The sequence below is a fragment of the Lepidochelys kempii genome, chromosome 16, assembly GCF_965140265.1.
Source record: "Lepidochelys kempii isolate rLepKem1 chromosome 16, rLepKem1.hap2, whole genome shotgun sequence".
Classification (NCBI taxonomy): domain Eukaryota; kingdom Metazoa; phylum Chordata; order Testudines; family Cheloniidae; genus Lepidochelys; species Lepidochelys kempii.
In genome coordinates this window covers 21971453-21988552 of record NC_133271.1, presented here as the reverse complement: position 1 = coordinate 21988552, position 17100 = coordinate 21971453, and the positions used below count along the sequence as shown (strand labels likewise).

The window sequence follows — 17100 nt, the reverse complement described above, 5'->3', positions numbered from 1 at the left end:
TTTAGAAGCACCCTGAGTGATTTGGAAGCACAAACTCCGTTGGGTACATCAACATTGCCAACAAAATAAAATACAAATAAAAAGCTGCAGCAGCAAATCTGAGCCCAGGGCCACTGACTCAGGCTTGCAGGGTCACACTATGGGGCTAAATACAACAGTGTATATGTTCCTGCTCGGGCTCCGAGATCCACCTACCACTCCAGGTTTCAGAGCCCAAGCTGGAACAGCGACACTGGTAGTTTTAGCCCCAAAGTTTGACCCCGTGAGCTCAAGTCAGTTCATAGAATCATAGACTTTTAGGTCAGAAGGGACCATTATGATCATCTAGTCTGACCTCCTGCACAACGCAGGCCACAGAATCTCACCTCCCCCCCCCCCCACACACACTCCTATAACAAACCCCTAACCTATGTCTGAGCTACCGAAGTCCTCAAATCGTGGTTTAAAGACTTCAAGGTGCAGAGAATCCTCCAGCAAGTGATCCGTGCCCCACGCTGCAGAGGAAGGCGAAAAACCCCCAGGGCCTCTGCCAATCTGCCCTGGAGGAAAATTCCTTCCCAACCCCAAATATGGCGATCAGCTGAACTCTGAGCATGTGGGAAAGACTCATCAGCCAGACACCCAGGAAAGAATTCTCTGTAGCAACACGGATCCCACCCCATCTAATATCCTATCACAGGCCATTGGGCATATTTACCGCTAATAGTCAAAGATCAATTAATTGCCAAAATTAGGCTATCCCATCATACCATCTCCTCCATAAACTTATCAAGCTTAGTCTTGAAGCCAGATATGTCTTTTGCTCCCACTGCTCCCCTTGGAAGACCGTTCCAGAACTTTACTCCTCTGATGGTTCGCAACCTTTGTCTAATTTCAAGTCTAAAATTTGGCCAGTTTATATCCAGTTGACCCAGACTCACTGTCATGGCTTCCTCCCCACCCAGGGTAGATGTACCTATTAACATCCAGTAGGAATTGTGCTTCTAAGCTGCTGCAGCATTTTAAAAATCGCTCACTATATCTTTGACAGTGCTGGGGAACCTCTGAGACCCGGCTTTCATATTTAGAAAAGCCAGCGTGAGAAACTTGGCAGTTCTAGCACTCGGAGGATTTTATTTCAACCAATATAAGAGTTAGAGACAGAAAAGATCGACCGTACCAGGTCTCTGAGCCCATCCTCCTGCAAGCGCTGGATATACACCTCTGATAATGGCTGTGGGCCAATCTTATGGCCACGGTTATTTAGGAACCCAGGCAGTTTTGAAAATCCTACCAGGCACCTAACTGCATCTTTAGGTGCCTAAATACCTTTTGTTAAATCAGGCCCTGTACCAGATATTAAACAAATGCAGCACTTGAGATAAGCCAGGCCCTCCTTCATCCTCTACAAAGCACCTAGTACATTTCTGGGGTACTATAATTCATAGAATAACAGCCAATAGGCCGTACTGCCACCTTAGCAAAGTACTACCATCTGAAATGCCTCATGTTGTGTTCTCCGACTGTTGGGTCACTTTCAGTTGCTCGGCAAAAAGATATTGGACATCTGGAATTCCAAATGATCTCTCTGAAGAGCTTGATTTTCTATTTTACAGCATATATTATTGTGAGCCCTCTTCCACTCCTCTGCTGAACTCCTCACACTTCACTGAGCAGAAGGGTGTGTGGGGAAATCATGCTGTACTTCAAGAAGACATTCACATCACGTTGGGTTAGGTGGAAACAGTAAACTTGATTTATTGAAAAAATCTATTACATTTATTCCTTTATTACACAGGTTTAAAATATTTAAAAATACCTCTTACGGGCATTACACTGAAATTTTATGACATGTTTATTGGACTTTGAAGAAATGTACAATGTGTCATTTGACAGTATATTTTTAAAAAAGGGCCTTATGCACTAAAAACTTTTTTTTCCATAGGTTTTATTTTTCTTATCAACATTTGTTCAAGTCATATATATATTAAAGGGTGGGGGAAATAAAATTACACAAAAAGAAAGTCTGCAAATACAAGAAGTAATTTTATTGCAATATACCATAGCTAAGTGGTCGGGGGGAATTGGAAGAGTTTGGAACTTCAGTACAATTACAACACTTCGTAGTATTCAACAGAGGAATTTAAGAAAAAGCAAAGACATGAAGTTAAAAAAAAAAAAGCTCCCTTGATGAGAATTCATAACAGAATCACATGACCTAGACAGAATCACCGGTGTGTGTGTAACTCTATATGGCTTTTTTTATTGAAGAGATGAATGCGCAACAGGTTTGAGATTCCCACTTGTTCAATTGGAATCTGAATTCTGATCTATAATACATAGACGTGATTGCTCTGCCTTACTGGTTTTGTATGTGATTTCCTTGGATAGCACCTTTTATTCCTAACTGGAAAAAAACAAGGATACGTTTACACCGGCTCTCACGGAATGAAAAGCACCGCAACCCGTTGCAATGTCACAGCTTCTTGTTTATTCCCCTAGCACTGCGACTGACTGACGGTCTCGGCATACTTTGCTTACCTCCCTTGGATCAAATTTTTCTTTCCTTTGCTTAGGATGGGGGGTGAGGGGAAAGGACATCATATATAGGCTTCTATTCACAGTAAATGTGATGTCATTTCCTTTACCATGATACACCCCCCCTTGGCTGAAGCACATGGCCATACCCCAGGCCAAATAATCGCCTGTAATATTTGTTTTCCAGCAGTGACCCAAACGAGAAAACAGTTGGGGAAAACCAATATATCTGCAGGTTGCAATCTGAATTGCCTAATGCTACGTGAAGAGCCTTCCTGCCAGCCATGTGGGAAGACAAAGGAAATTTGCACATTCTCCTCTCTCTCTTTTGCTCTCTGAGCTGTTTTGTCAGCAATTACAGCTGAGGCAGCAAACAAGAAAGACAATTGGGCAGTTTCATCTTCACTTCAGTACATTGAACAAATACATAAATTAGCACCACAAAAATTCAGGGACTGAGTACAATCTGGCATAATTACCACCATATAAAGTGTATGAAGGTTCTTAAAAACAACAACAAACCAAGTAAGCACATTTAATACTTTCTACATGGGCCATATAAGCTACCATAATACACTTAAAGAAAAGAAGCAGCTCTTCTACATAACAAATATGAGGGTAGCATGCATTTATATCAAAGACTGTAGCAAACGTTTGCAGTCTGTGTTGAAAGTGGCTAAAGCAAAGAACGCTGGGAGATTGGTCAATGGCAGGGGATCACCAGTGTTGTGTTAGTTAGTAAAATAGATAGCACCACAAAGAGAAATGTAAAAATAAAAAGCACCTTTTTTTTTTAAATTTTATTTTTAAGGTGGGGGGGGAAGCGGATTTCCCTGCCATGTGCAATCTGCCATTTGGAATGGAATTAAAACAATAAAGAAAAAAAACAAACCAAGGTGAGTGTACAAAAAGGCAAAGAACCAGACGGGACTCTGATTTTCCAAATCAGGGTTTTACAAACAGGGCTCTCAGAAAGTGGCACAAAATATATATTTAATTTTGCATCAAAACTTCTCCATCCAAGTTGTGTGACTTTTAAAATGATCTTGAAATTTCATTTGTGGGTGTGGACTGATCACTGCTAATTTGGGCCCTGATCCTGCCAACACTTATGTACATTCTTAACTTTAAGCGCAAGTAGTTCCATTGATTACGGACACACTTAAGGATGTGCTGTAGGTGTTGGCAAGATCCTTGACGTGGACACAAACAATAGAAGTAACCTTAACTGCTCCCCTTTCTAGGTTGTTTCTTTGTGTGGGGTGCTGGTGAGAAAGGTTGTTCTTTTACAGACAGGGTCACATGCATGTTTTGAAGCCAAAAACATTTAACATTTAAAATAATATACAATACAAATATTTACTTACAAACATACAAAAATATAAGCACCTTTAATACATGGTAAGGAGATGTACAGAGTGACTTTACACTGTCAAATTCACTGATCCGGGTTGTTAATTTTTGTGAAAATAACTAAATGGAGAAACTAAACATTCTGGAAATGATCATTTAAGTCTAATTTATGGGCTTGATCCAAAGCCCACTGAAATCAACAGAAAGGTGATCCTTGACTTCAATGGGGACTGGATCAGGCCCAGAATTCTCACATGATTTCAAGGTCAAGTTGAAAACATAGTTTCAAGTTTTTCTTTAAAAAAAAAAAAATCCATAAACAAGCACTTGCTGTAGTTTCATGGCAAGAAAGTCTTTGACCTGTGCTAATTTCTGTGCATCCGAGTGGAGGAAGTTGAGTCCGCCGGTGGTCGTGAAAAGGAGCATGCAGAAAAATGTACTGTAGCCCTTGACCGGTTTGGAAGGTTGCTTTGCCACCGTGGTGTGTTTAGGTCATGTGATTCTGAGCCTGCCGTGGGAATGGTTCTCCCTCCCTTTGGTGTGGATTCGGTAGGCATGGGCGCAGTGGCGCAGTGGAACTCAGGCAAAACAAGAAACAAAACAAACCCCCCCCGCCAAAAAATTTTAACCCATCACTGTCCAGTTTCAGCACGTGCATGTGACAATTTTTTTTTTAAATGGCGCAATGAGGTTACGCGGTTGCTCATTTGGAGACTCGTTTCCAGGTGGCTCCTTAGCCCATGAAGCAAGCTGGTCCCACCTCGAATCCAAATTTCTGTGACGCTTCTCCGAAGTCATTGAACAGGATGTCAACGATAGGTACTTGCTCTACTTTGGGTGTGTTGACCTCCAGGATAGTCTTTTGATAGCCTTTCTTTGTCTAATAAGAGGGAAGGGGGGATAAAAAAAAAAGGGACTCAGATGAGCTAATAGTCTCATTAATACTAAATGACAGGTTTCAGAGGAGCAGCCGTGTGAGTCTGTATTCGCAAAGAGAAAAGGGAGGACTTGTGGCACCTTCTAAACGAACCAATTTATTTGAGTATAAGCTTTCGTGAGCTACAGCTCACTTCATCGGATGAATAAAAGTGGAAAATGCAGTGAGGATGTTTTTATAATAGGAAAAACCTGTTTCCCCTCGTTTTTTCCTACCCCCCGCCCCCCGCCCAGACGTTCTTGTTAAACCCTGGATTTGTGCTGGAAAGGGCCTACCTTGATTATCATACACATTGTAAGGAGAGTGATCACTTTAGATAAGCTATTACCAGCAGGAGAGTGGGGTGGGGGGAGAGAAAACCTTTTGAAGTGATAAACACCCATTTTTTCATGATCTGTGTATATAAAAACATCTTCACTGCATTTTCCACTTTTATGCATCCGATGAAGTGAGCTGTAGCTCACGAAAGCTCATGCTCAAATAAACTGGTTAGTCTCTAAGGTGCCACAAGTCCTCCTTTTCTTTTTATTAATGCTAAAGTAAACCCAAGTGTATGAATGAGCCTCATGGTAATCGTAAGCCATACTGGGTGGCTTACCCGGCACATGGAGATGATTGTACCAAATTCAGCCCAGATATAAGCAGGTGGAATTTCACCAAGTAAATGCAACCGCATCTGCTTGCAGCAGGAATGAACTGGGCCCAGTGTCTGAATGCAATACATTAATACAATTGCTCTGCTGAGTACATTTGTGCCTCCAATAGAAACAAATATCATGTCAGTAAATAGCTAAGTGTGCATTTGTACCAACCTATCAGCAAATAAAATATTTTAACTATTGTGCCATACGATGACATTACAGGGATAATAGTGCATATTATTGTCATACATATTATACTATTGACATGCCATGAAATAATGTAAAAATAAAAATATAAAACGAAAAAAGCCACAAAACTCAAAGTGTCATTCTGAAATCTGAAATTTCAAAATGAAAAATTTTTTTAAACACTTTTTCCCCCAGAACTTTTGGTTTATGGGAAATTTCAAAACTATTTGGATTTGTTCCAAACTGGAATGAAAATAAATTTCAAAGTGACAAAATTTCACACAAAGTGGGCAGTCCAAGTTTTGACCAGCTCTAGTTAGGATCTCTCTACTCCAGGCCAGAAGAAGCCATGAAGATTGCCTCATCCAGCACCGGACAAGCGTAGAGGTTAAAATAGGAAATGAGAAGGAATGGTTAACATTGGGGGGAAACTGGAATATGGATGACACATAAGGAGTGGGGGAGGTGAAAAACAAAGCAGTGAACACTGACTCAGGCCAAGATTTTTAGAAGTGACTCATGATTCTGTGCCTCCATTTTTGGGAGGTCCCTATGAAAGAAACCTTAAAGGACCCGATTTGCAGAAAGTGTTGAGCATCCTTGTCGGTCATCCAAAAAGGGAGGCAACCAGTTTCAAAAATCTTTGGCCAGACTGTGGGGATTCTTTGCAGTTGCGCTGTGGATTATTTCTACAGAGGTTAAACCAAGCACATTCTAAAAGGGAAAAGGGGCCAGGCTATTCACCAGCTCCAAGACTCATTAATAGAATGACCCCTACCCTGAATATATATGTTCCACTGTCCTTGACACACACAATTGTATGGGGCGATTCATTCCCATTCAACAAAAACGGGGAGCGGTTACTGTCATGAAAAATGACTCTGGAGAAGCCTAAGCAGCCGCTGAGTGCATGCAGAGACGTTACCCCAGTCTTCAGCACATACCAGGGCTGGGACAGGAGACTAGTAAAATTGTTGTGGCTGCAGTATTGTTGTTTTAACTCCCTGAGGATGCTCGTGGGATGTTGAGCAAATGTGTGCAATTTAATTGAAATGTATTAGTTTGGCTATTATCCAAGCGCAACAAAAAAAGACCACATTTAAAGTCTGATGGAATTTGCAAGGTGATGTTGTCTTTTTATCATGCCTGCTGGCCACACAGTTATTTCCGAAATATAAATAATTATCAGAGGGGCAGAAGTGCACCCACGGGCATACAAAACTGCACAGACCAGTGAATTTATGGAGGGGCTTTTTTTTGGCTCTACCGTGTCCTCTGATTCATGTGTCTCGGAAGGACAGGCTATATCACAGCAACCAAAAAGGGGCTATAAGACCAGTGAAAACACATTCAAGTAATGGCCCAAACATTAGCACTGGAATTCCTTTGGTATTCGCTGTAACAGAATGAATCATGGCAGGAGTGTGCACTTGATCAGCTTCCACAGGAACTCTGCAACAAGGCCACATTGCTTAGAGAGCCATTATTGCTAGGACCCAATCCTTGCTGGCCTAACTCTGGCAAAAATCGCCTTAGCAAGCCTGTGGCCTGTTTCTGCAAGGAATGGAGTGCCCTCAACTCCCATTGAAATCAATGTGCGTTGAGGGTGCCCAGTGCTGTGCAGGATGAAATTCACCCTGTGCAGAAGATGACCACAAGTTCATGCACCATTTAAAGCCTCACAGGTGTGTAGACTGTCTCCTGGCTCCCTGCACCCGCAGATACCCAGGGACTGGCTGGCTCTGACACGAGTGGCTGAATAGCAGCCATGGCACTTAGGTTCAGATGGATGGATTTGGAAATGGTGGATGTTGCAGAGCAGGAGTGACATTCCCAAGCCCGAGTCATGAAGACTAAGGAAATTTACCAAATCCAGACCAACAGGCTACGTCTACATGGCAGCACACAGGGCTCGTGCAGCTCCATGCCACAGTGAAAGGATCTGGCACGGGGAAGGCAGTGGGGAAAGGCTCTGAGCTCCCTGCTGCTGGAGACTTTCACGGCGGTGGGTGAGGGAAGGCTCTGGCAGGAAGGAGGCAGCGGGACACTACCCTACTAAAAACTGCGGTGTGGACGTAGGAGGCATTGCTTGGGCGCGTAGAGAGCCGTGTAGGGTCTGTACTCTGGGGAGCAAGGCATGTAGGGCACACTACTCGACTTACCGAAGCTCGGCCTCCCTGTCTATGCTGCCAGCTATACCTGTGCGAGTTGGGTGTGCACTGTCCGTCCCCTTTAGGCCTCCATAGGTGTAGACGTATATTTAAAGTGCAAGGTCTCTGGGGCAGGGACCATGTCCGCCCCATCGGCCAGGAGCCTAGCGCACCTCTGGGCGCGGAACAAGTCATAAATAACATGTTATAATAATCTTTGCTGTAGGTGCAGCTGAGAAACTGAAAAAAAAAAAAGAATGGGGCCAGGTGCCTGGTTGGAGTAAACTGACATAGTCTCACTGAAGTCAAGGGAGCCTGGCGATTTACACCGGCTCAGGATCCGGCCCATTCTGTTTTGACTAGTTTCTCTTTTTTGCACTCTTTTCAAGTACGGTAGCATAGCACAATTTAATCTGAGACTTAACCTTTGAAGACCCATCTCTCCAGGGGCTGTGTGGTCCAATGGATAGGCCACGTAACTGGGACTCAGAAGACTCAGGTTCGATTCCTGACTCTGCGACTATCTTGCTTTATGACCTTGGACAAGTCACTTTACCTCTCTGTGCCCATTTCTGTTCCCACAATTTGTCTATTTAGACTGTAAGCTCTTTGGGCCGGCAAGCGTCTCTTAGTGTCTGTGTAGCGGCTAGCACAATAAATCCTCAATCTCATTCAGAGTCTCTAGGTGCTACTGCAGTGGTAACGATAGCCACCAGTCACAATCCCTTGTGCTCTTGCTGTTTATTCAGCCCCATATTCTTCCATTTGTGACATCCAAACGGATTGCTCTAATAACAGGTTATGTTACAGTTTCTGGTAACAAACAACAACAGAGGCAAATAAACTCTTAAGAGGGCCTGTTTTCCTGCAAATATCCGCAGCTACAGAAAGAACACGGGAACAGGAATGTAGAAAACGTAGGCCACCCGAGCAAAATAATTTCTAACTGTAATGTTTTTCATCAAGCATATGGACTTTTAAATCTGGGATGCATGCTCTTCCAGCTTCCCTGAGACTTAGTACGGAAAGGTAAGATGGGGGGTGATTTTTCTAAGGCACATCATATTGTCAAGAGATATGAAATACTTGAGAATAAACTTTCCCTTGTGGCTTCTGAGTGTTTTCAGCTATGGGATGAGCACTCTTCATCTCTCTGCAGCAGCATTAAGAGAATGAGTGACTCTAATTGAATTTTCCGTCCATGCTTCTGTAGCAAAAACACTCCGGCTTCCAAATGGAGTTCGACTTAATCTCTTAAATTCTATGAAGGGTTCACTCCCTTAGACGTCTCAATATTTTCTTTTAGTCCTGTGGATTTTGATCATCCCAGTGGCGGGAGGAGAGGTTTTGCATATGTCTGAGCCTTAGGAACCTGGGTCCCAGCATGAACTGAATTGGCAAACATTACACCAATTTTTCCAGACAGGTAGCTGCAATTTTCAGAAGGGCTCAGTGCCTAAAACTAGATTCCAGATTTTCAGAGGTGCTCAGCTCCCAGTTAGGTTAAAAAATACACCTTTGAAAATCTGGCCCTTATTTAGACTCATAGAATATCAGGGTTGGAAGGGACCTCAGGAGGTCATCTAGTCCAACCCCCTGCTCAAAGCAGGACCAATCCCCAACTAAATCATCCCAGCCAGGGCTTTGTCAAACCTGACCTTAAAAACTTCTAAGGAAGGAGATTCCATCACCTCCCTAGGTAACGCATTCCAGTGTTTCACCACCCTCCTAGTGAATTTTTTTTTCCTAATATCCAACCTAAACCTCCTCCACTGCAACTTGAGACCATTACTCCTCGTTCTGGCATCCGCTACCACTGAGAACAGTCTAGATCCATCCTCTTTGGAACCCCCTTTCAGGTAGTTGAAAGCAGCTATCAAATCCCCCCTCATTCTTCTCTTCCACAGACTAAACAATCCCAGTTCCCTCAGCCTCTCCTCATAAGTCATGTGTTCCAGTCCCCTAATCATTTTTGTTGCCCTCCGCTGGAGGTTTCCCATTTTTCCACATCCTTCTTGCACTGTGGGGCCCAAAACTGGACACAGTACTCCAGATGAGGCCTCATCAATGTCGAATAGAGGGGAACGATCACGTCCCTTGATCTGCTGGCAATGCCCCTACATATACATCCCAAAATGCCATTGGCCTTCTTGGCAACAACGGCACACTGCTGACTCATATCCAGCTTCTCGTCCACTGAAACCCCTAGGTCCTTTTCTGCAGAACTGCTGCCTAGCCGTTCGGTCCCTAGTCTGTAGCGGTGCATGGGATTCTTCCGTCCTAAGTGCAGGACTCTGCACTTGTCCTTCTTGAATCTCATCAGATTTCTTTTGGCCCAATCCTCTAATTTGTCTAGGGCCCTCTGTATCCTATCCCTGCCCTCCAGCGTATCTACTTCTCCTCCCAGTTTAGTGTCATCTGCAAACTTGCTGAGGGTGCAATCCACACCATCCTCCAGATCATTAATGAAGATATTGAACAAAACTGGCCCCAGGACCGACCCCTGGGGCACTCCACTTGATACCAGCTGCCAACTAGACATGGAGCCATTGATCACTACCCGCTGAGCCCGACAATCTAGACAGCTTTCTATCCACCTTATCGTCCATTCATGCAGCCCATACTTCTTTAATTGTTGGCAAGAATACTGTGGGAGACCATATCAAAAGCTTTGCTAAAGTCAAGGAGCAACACGTCCACTGCTTTAGCTACCAAAGAAATAGCTGAGTTTTTAAAAATTTGGCCTGAATTTTTTGGGTAGTGAAACTTAAAAATCTGGCCTGAACTCTTGAAAATCAGGCCCTTAGAATCTAAGATGAGCCTGCAAAATATGTGCAAACACAAATCCCACAATTACATGCACAAACGGCAAACATGCATACCTACATCTGGATGAATCACAACTCAATTTACTTGCACCAATACCTGATTAGACACAAATGCAGGCAAGGTGCGTGCTATTTTTGTGGTTAAATTTAGGCACCTATATTTCCAATTCTTGTCTCCAGTGGAAATTTTGCCTCCATAATCTCTCTCTCTAAGGTACTTCAATGATCCCTATTAAAATAGTTTTGGAACACCTCACAATCTTTTACTTATTACTGCTATTATCCCCATTTTACAGATGGGATACTGACACCCAGAGAAACTTGTTCCTGATCACACAGGGTGCCTGGTCACACAGGGTGCCATGATAGAGCAGGGAACTGAACCTAAGTCTCATATGTCCCAGGCCAGTGCCCCAACCACTGGAATCATCCTTCCTACAGGACTAGGCCTTGTGTAGGATTGCCCTATTACCAGGGGAAAGGCTTCAAGCATTGAACTAACTGAACCCTCGCTTCCTAGATCCTTTGTCAATTTTAAGAATGAAGTCATGCAGTAGAGGTACATGGTAACACAATCCTTTTAAATCAGGAGGCTGATCAAATATCACCAGGCTTGCATGCTTCAGATGTACAAATTCATCACAATACCACTCCCCACTCTGGGAAGTTGGCTCTGGTTTTTCCACTGCATGCTCCCAAACCCCAGCCTTTCAGGATAGATTTACAGACTTCACTCCTCTGTGGAATCATACCATTGTGTAACTATAAAATAAACTGCTTCCAAAATACTTAATTAAAGAAGACTTGAAAGATTTCTATGTGGTAGGTACGTAATTATTGTCCCCTTTACAGATAAGTAAACTGAGTCATTGAGAGGTTAAGGTGAAAATGCTCAGAAGTGGCCACCCATTTTAAGCACCTTGCTTTTAGGTGCCCAACAAGAAACACCTAGAACTCAGCATAGGTACTGAGAACTCCCCCTCCTAATTGAAGACAGTGGAAACTAACTTCTCAGCACCTCTAAAACATCAGGTCCCAAGTCTTCCAAGTTGGGAACCAAAAAACGGAAGCAACCAAAATCAGGGGACACTTGAAAATTTTTGAAGTGACTTCCCCCAAAATCATACACTGAGTAAGTGGCAGAGCTAGGGAAGAAAAAACCCTGAGTCTTGACTGACACCCCCGCAGCTCTAGTTACTAAGCCAGAATGACTCTGCTTTGTGTGCAGAAGTTCCTCCTATGTCTAACTCTGTCAGCGTGTATACTTACTGCACAACCGTCTAGGACAGCCCTTATGTAAGGGTTGTTGTCGTAGGACATCTCCTCATCGTTGGAGCCCAGGAAGCGGATGGCTTTGTCGTAGCTGCCTGTGGTGGCATCCTGCCATGCTACAGACTGGTAGCAATTATAGGTGATGTTCTGGTTTGCGGAGGCGCTCAAGAGCCTCAGGAAAGTCATCTGCACCACTCCGATGGGATTGCCGTCCGAATCCACGTAGGAAAGCTGAGAGAAATGGAAAACAGAGAAGGGGAAATGCTAGGCAGTGATGTGAAACATGCCTCTGGGAAACGCAAGTAGCCGATACAGAATTATGGACTCAAAAATGCTCCGTGGGAGAGTTAATCTCTTCATGGAAAACCGATACCAGTCATTAGCATGCCACCATCCCTGTCATCTCTACCCATTCTTATCAGCATCCTGTCAATGGACACTTGCACTCCACTGCAGCTGGCATACATGTCACAGACGAGACAGTCTCTTTGTCTGGGTGGTTAGGACTTCATTTCACACACACCCAGCCATTTGCACAAAACCGTTACCGACCAATGAAAAGGTCAAATTATAGGCCCCTGCTACGTTATGACTTTCTATTACAGGACCGTCGCCATGGTTTTGCTGCCATTGCTTGGATGCCAGCCATCCCTGCTGCTCTGAAGGGAATTTTCTTTCTCCTGCTGATTCTGGGCCATCTGTGAATAAAAAAAACTAAGGCAAAAGTGGGGCATACGGTCAAGGGGAGATAAGTCTCCAAGACTTCCATCCTGTTGGAAAAACATGGAAATAATGGGTGAGGTCCGGTGCTAAGTAAGCTCTGGTCCCACGGAAGTCATGGGGCATATTATCCTTGACTTCAATGAGAGCAGAGTTAGGCCAGCACTGAGGGCTTCAGAAAACCCTACCTTCCATCTTCTGAAAGAGTTTGCTAAAGGTAACATTGTCGTCACGAATGGGGCATCTTTAGTGTTGTCTGTAGTTTGGCATGTGAGATCTTCTGATCCCGGAGGACATCTTTTGATGTATGGCTGAGATATTTTGCCATTCATTTCGACCAGGAGCTGGTGTTCCACCATCAAATACCTTTGAAACTGATTTGCAATGTGTCATACAGACATAATATTCCTGGCGAAAGGAGCCACAGTCCTGTTCGTGGCTAGGTATGCGTTCTCTTCCTCTGCATGTGCTAGTTTACGGTATGTATGCAGAGGTTCTGCCGGGGGATCCTTCCAAAGCCTCTGACAACACAGCGTTCAAGGCCGTCATCTGCTAAATTTGAGGGTAGAAGGATTTAAAAATATACAGCTTTCACCTCTTGTTTAGCCTAATGCTGGAACTTCTTCCACCAAACTAGCAGCACCAGGCCTGGACACTAGGGAGGGTGGTTTAGCCTTTGAGTAAATGATAAATCCACTATACATTTCAGCAGGGACTCAAGAAACTGAGCCTTTCAATAGACCCCTCGTTTTCATGGCTGAGACACCTTTACACTTCCAGTGCTGCTGAGACTCCCAGAGAATGGCACTGAAACACCAACAGCTGCCAAGTTGAATGCACCAAGAAACCTGGTTATTTGCTATTACTGCCAGCAGCATTTGTGCAAGAAAAGGATCAGAATCTGAAAGAGGCACAATTGTAGCACTAGTAAGTAACAATAGTGAGGATTGGGCAGGAATATGAGGGTATAGGCAGATGACAGCAGATAGAGGATCCCTGAGGGTAGTAAGATTGGACAAAGTGAGTGGGCGGAAGAGGGGGAAGGGAGAAACAGAGGTTATTTGGGGAGGAAGGAGAGAGAGAGAGGGAGATACAGAGTGACACTAGCAAGATGCAGAGGGCCTAGAGAAGAGACAGGCAAAGCCACTGAACCCTGGTGAGGAACCACACCCAGTCAAGGAGCCTATCGGTTTGCAATTTTTAAAACCTTTTACTGCATGCCATGAAATCTAAGGCAATGCATTTGCTCTTTCCCGTTCCTTCCCTATTCCATGTAAAGGTATGAAAATCACCTTCTCTCCCCTTATGGTGTATTATATATCTTTTGCAATACACAGCTATGTGAAATACTCTACAACTCCTTACAACTCAGACCCTTTGATGGACCTGAAAGCAATACTGCTCTGGAAGGCTTTTCATCTGCAACTGGAACCTCATCCTGTAGGCTATCAAAGGCCAGATGAGCGAATGCATAATATACCCATTCCAGTGTGGTTTTAAACTAATTATACAGAGACAGCATCTGCTGTCATGGCCAAGCCAGGAGAGCTGACACTTACAAATGTGATCTATCGACAGTCATTTCCTTTTGAAATAATCTGGAGAAAAATTCAGACACGCAAACAGTGCAGTGTTCCTTGCGGTGTCATCAAACTTCAAGGTACAGTACACACTGCAAACAGTCGGAGAGATTCACAGCCGGACAATAAAATCAGCAGCAATAGGTAATAATAATAATAAATAATAACAACAACAACAATAATATATACACGTATTTATACCAACCGGTTCTGGTGTCAGGATCCCATTGCGCATCTCCTCCTGAGTGTTAAACATGACTGAACAGGAGAAAGCCATGCATGCCAGATGAGAAAATATGAGTGAGCCACCAGGATATAGAAGGAGATGAACACATGTGCTAACTGCCCAGCACCTGTTCAGGGGCACACAGAGCTGATAGGCATCGCCCAATTCCACCAGGACTCTCTTTTTTTTAAGCTGTGTTTGACCTTGGCATCCAATATCCCTTTGAAGTGGGCAGAGATGTGGTTCTTTAGATGCTGCGCTAGGGTCCGGCCTTGAAGCCTTTCAACTGGAGCCAATGGGGTGAGTTATGTGCAGAATTGCTAGTGGAAGCGTGGCTTTGCAGAATTAGTCCCTGCCTTATTTATGCATTACAATAACAATTCATGATGGATGCCATATGGCAATAAATGATTATAGGCTTGGATAGGTATAAAGCATAATTAGCTCTAATAGGAGTCATACACACATGCCAGGGCTGGAGTGCACACCCCAGAAGAAAAGATCTGCAATCTATTTACTTTTTTAACTACGCCCATCACTGAGAAGTGGTAGGAATTAACTCGGTCATCTGTCTGTATTTCATGACGCAACCAGTGGGTAAGAGATAATGGCATGGAAACATCACACCAGATGATTTTTCTGTTTATTATGTTAATGTCCTTTTTGATCTGTGGGGTTCTACAAACTGTTCCAAAAGAAAGGCCAACATTTTTAAGAGTGGGCACTTCAATTCCTGTTCAGCCACCTAAATAAGTGTCCTGAGATTTCAGCGGTACTGAGAACCCACAGCTTCCATTCACAGCCCCTGGAGAGTCTTTCCATTCCTTTCAACAGCCTTTGGCTCAAACCCCCAGTGTCCAGTGTGTCTGGGATGTGCAGACAGGCACTCAATCCACGGAGATCTAGCTATGGACTTTAACAAAAGCAGGACTGGATGCTTATAAGAGACCCACCAAACTCATTTACATTTTTGACCTAAGTCAGGATTTCAATTTCCAGTCAAAGTGCACTAACTCCCTCCACTTACCAGTACCAGCATTCTGTTCCATCCATTTTTCTGACATTGGCTGTGTTCTTAGAACCAAAGCATTGTTTTTATGGGTCACATGTTTAACCCTGGGGTATTCCATTGACAAATATCTTCTAGGTGCTGGGGGCTCTTTTCAAAAGAAAGGGTAGCATAGGTACAGAGCAAGAAAAAGGCAACAGAGAGAGAGATGAAACAAAGGGCTCCAAATAGCTTTGAAGTTCCTAGCAAAAAACAAAACAAAAACACCCCATAACCAAAATTTTAGACTGGCTATTCAGCCCTTAAAGTGAGTGGCTAATACTCAATGGACTGAACAAAAAAACACCAGTAAAACAGATACAGATATTAATTAGTGAAGTATTTTGAAATTAAGTCATGAGAAATTACCCCTCCCCTTCAAGATGCTTAAGAGGCTGAAGTGCTGGTTTTAAGCCCCTCTGTGACACGTTCAGAATACAACACCGCTGTTTGGGGTGTGCGCTGCAGGAACAGCTATGGAAGCCGTTGCTCTCTCATGGACAGAATCAGAGTGTTCAGCGCTTAGTGACAAAGAATATGGCTTGAGAAAATAAGGCAGTGTCTTTGTTTATTGGTTGGTTTTTAAGGTGGAAGTTTGATGTGTACTGCAGCAAAACTCTGCAGAGGAAGTTACAGGAGGCCCACACAGCCCAAGCAGGCTGACTCTGTGTGTGAGGAAGGAAGGGGGGAGGGAGAGCTCAGTGGCTTGAGCATTGGCCTGCTAAACCCAGGGTTGTGAGTTCAATCCTTGAAGGGGCCATTTAGGGATCTGGGGCAAAAATTGGGGATTGGTCCTGCTTTGAGCAGGGGGTTGGACTAGATGACCTCCTGAGGTCCTTTCCAACCCTGATATTCTAGGATTCTAAGGAGATGCTGGGTATATACAGCGGGTCAGCTCCTCTGCTAGTGCAAAACGGTGTAGCGTTAATTCAGGGGTTCTCGAACTGGGGTTATTACACTGGGGGGTCGTGAGCTGTCAGCCTCCACTCCAAACCCTGCTTCACCTCCAGCATTTATAATAGCGTTAAATATTTTTAATTGGTAAGGGGAGCGGGGGGTTGCACTCAGAGACTTGTTGTGTGAAAGGGGTCACCAGGACAAAAGTTTGAGAACCACTGCTCTAATTACTCCCGTGGTGCTGAGGATCTGGCCCAGTGTGTATTCTTTTCTTCCCAAATCCAATTGATTTCCACAGAGCTCATTACTTGCTTGTTCACAAGTCCCAACGGACCTGAGATTCGTTCAGGAGCTTTCTGTTCTTTGAAGGGCCCTGTTCATGCTAATCATTCCACAATGAAACCTACAAACATAGTTTATGGACCCTTGGATACTGTTCTGTATTTCCATAAAACGCAGTCATTCTACAGTAGATTTCATCTTTCCACAGCTACATCCCAGCCCCCAACACCTCTGGGGCATGTATTGCAGACCAGTGGTTCTCAACCACGGGGCCTGTGGGGGGCTGCAAGGAAGTTTCAAGCCGTCTGCCAAAATAAACCAGAGAGCAGGACCCGTGCTGAACTTGCTGGGGCCCAGGGCAGAAAGCCGAAGCCCGAGCCCTCCCCCACCCCATGTGGGGCTGAAGCTGCAGCCTGATCAACAAAGCTTCGAGGGGCCCCCTGTGGTGGGGGTTCCCAGG

The 17100-nt window shown here is 44.1% G+C and overlaps 1 protein-coding gene across 2 annotated transcripts in view; it reads right to left on the bottom strand.

The window, feature by feature from the left end:
- Positions 1 to 1785: 1785 nt before the first annotated feature.
- Positions 1786 to 17100, bottom strand: part of COL5A1 (collagen type V alpha 1 chain) — a 249106-nt gene continuing 233791 nt past the window's right edge. For both annotated transcript variants that reach the window (XM_073313982.1, XM_073313983.1), the window contains exons 65-66: positions 11885 to 12118; positions 1786 to 4750 (exon numbers count right to left, since the gene is read on the bottom strand). In XM_073313982.1, coding sequence (XP_073170083.1) covers positions 4604 to 4750; positions 11885 to 12118 — 381 coding nt within the window. In that variant the 3' untranslated portion in view covers positions 1786 to 4603. The remainder of the gene's footprint in view (positions 4751 to 11884; positions 12119 to 17100) is intronic.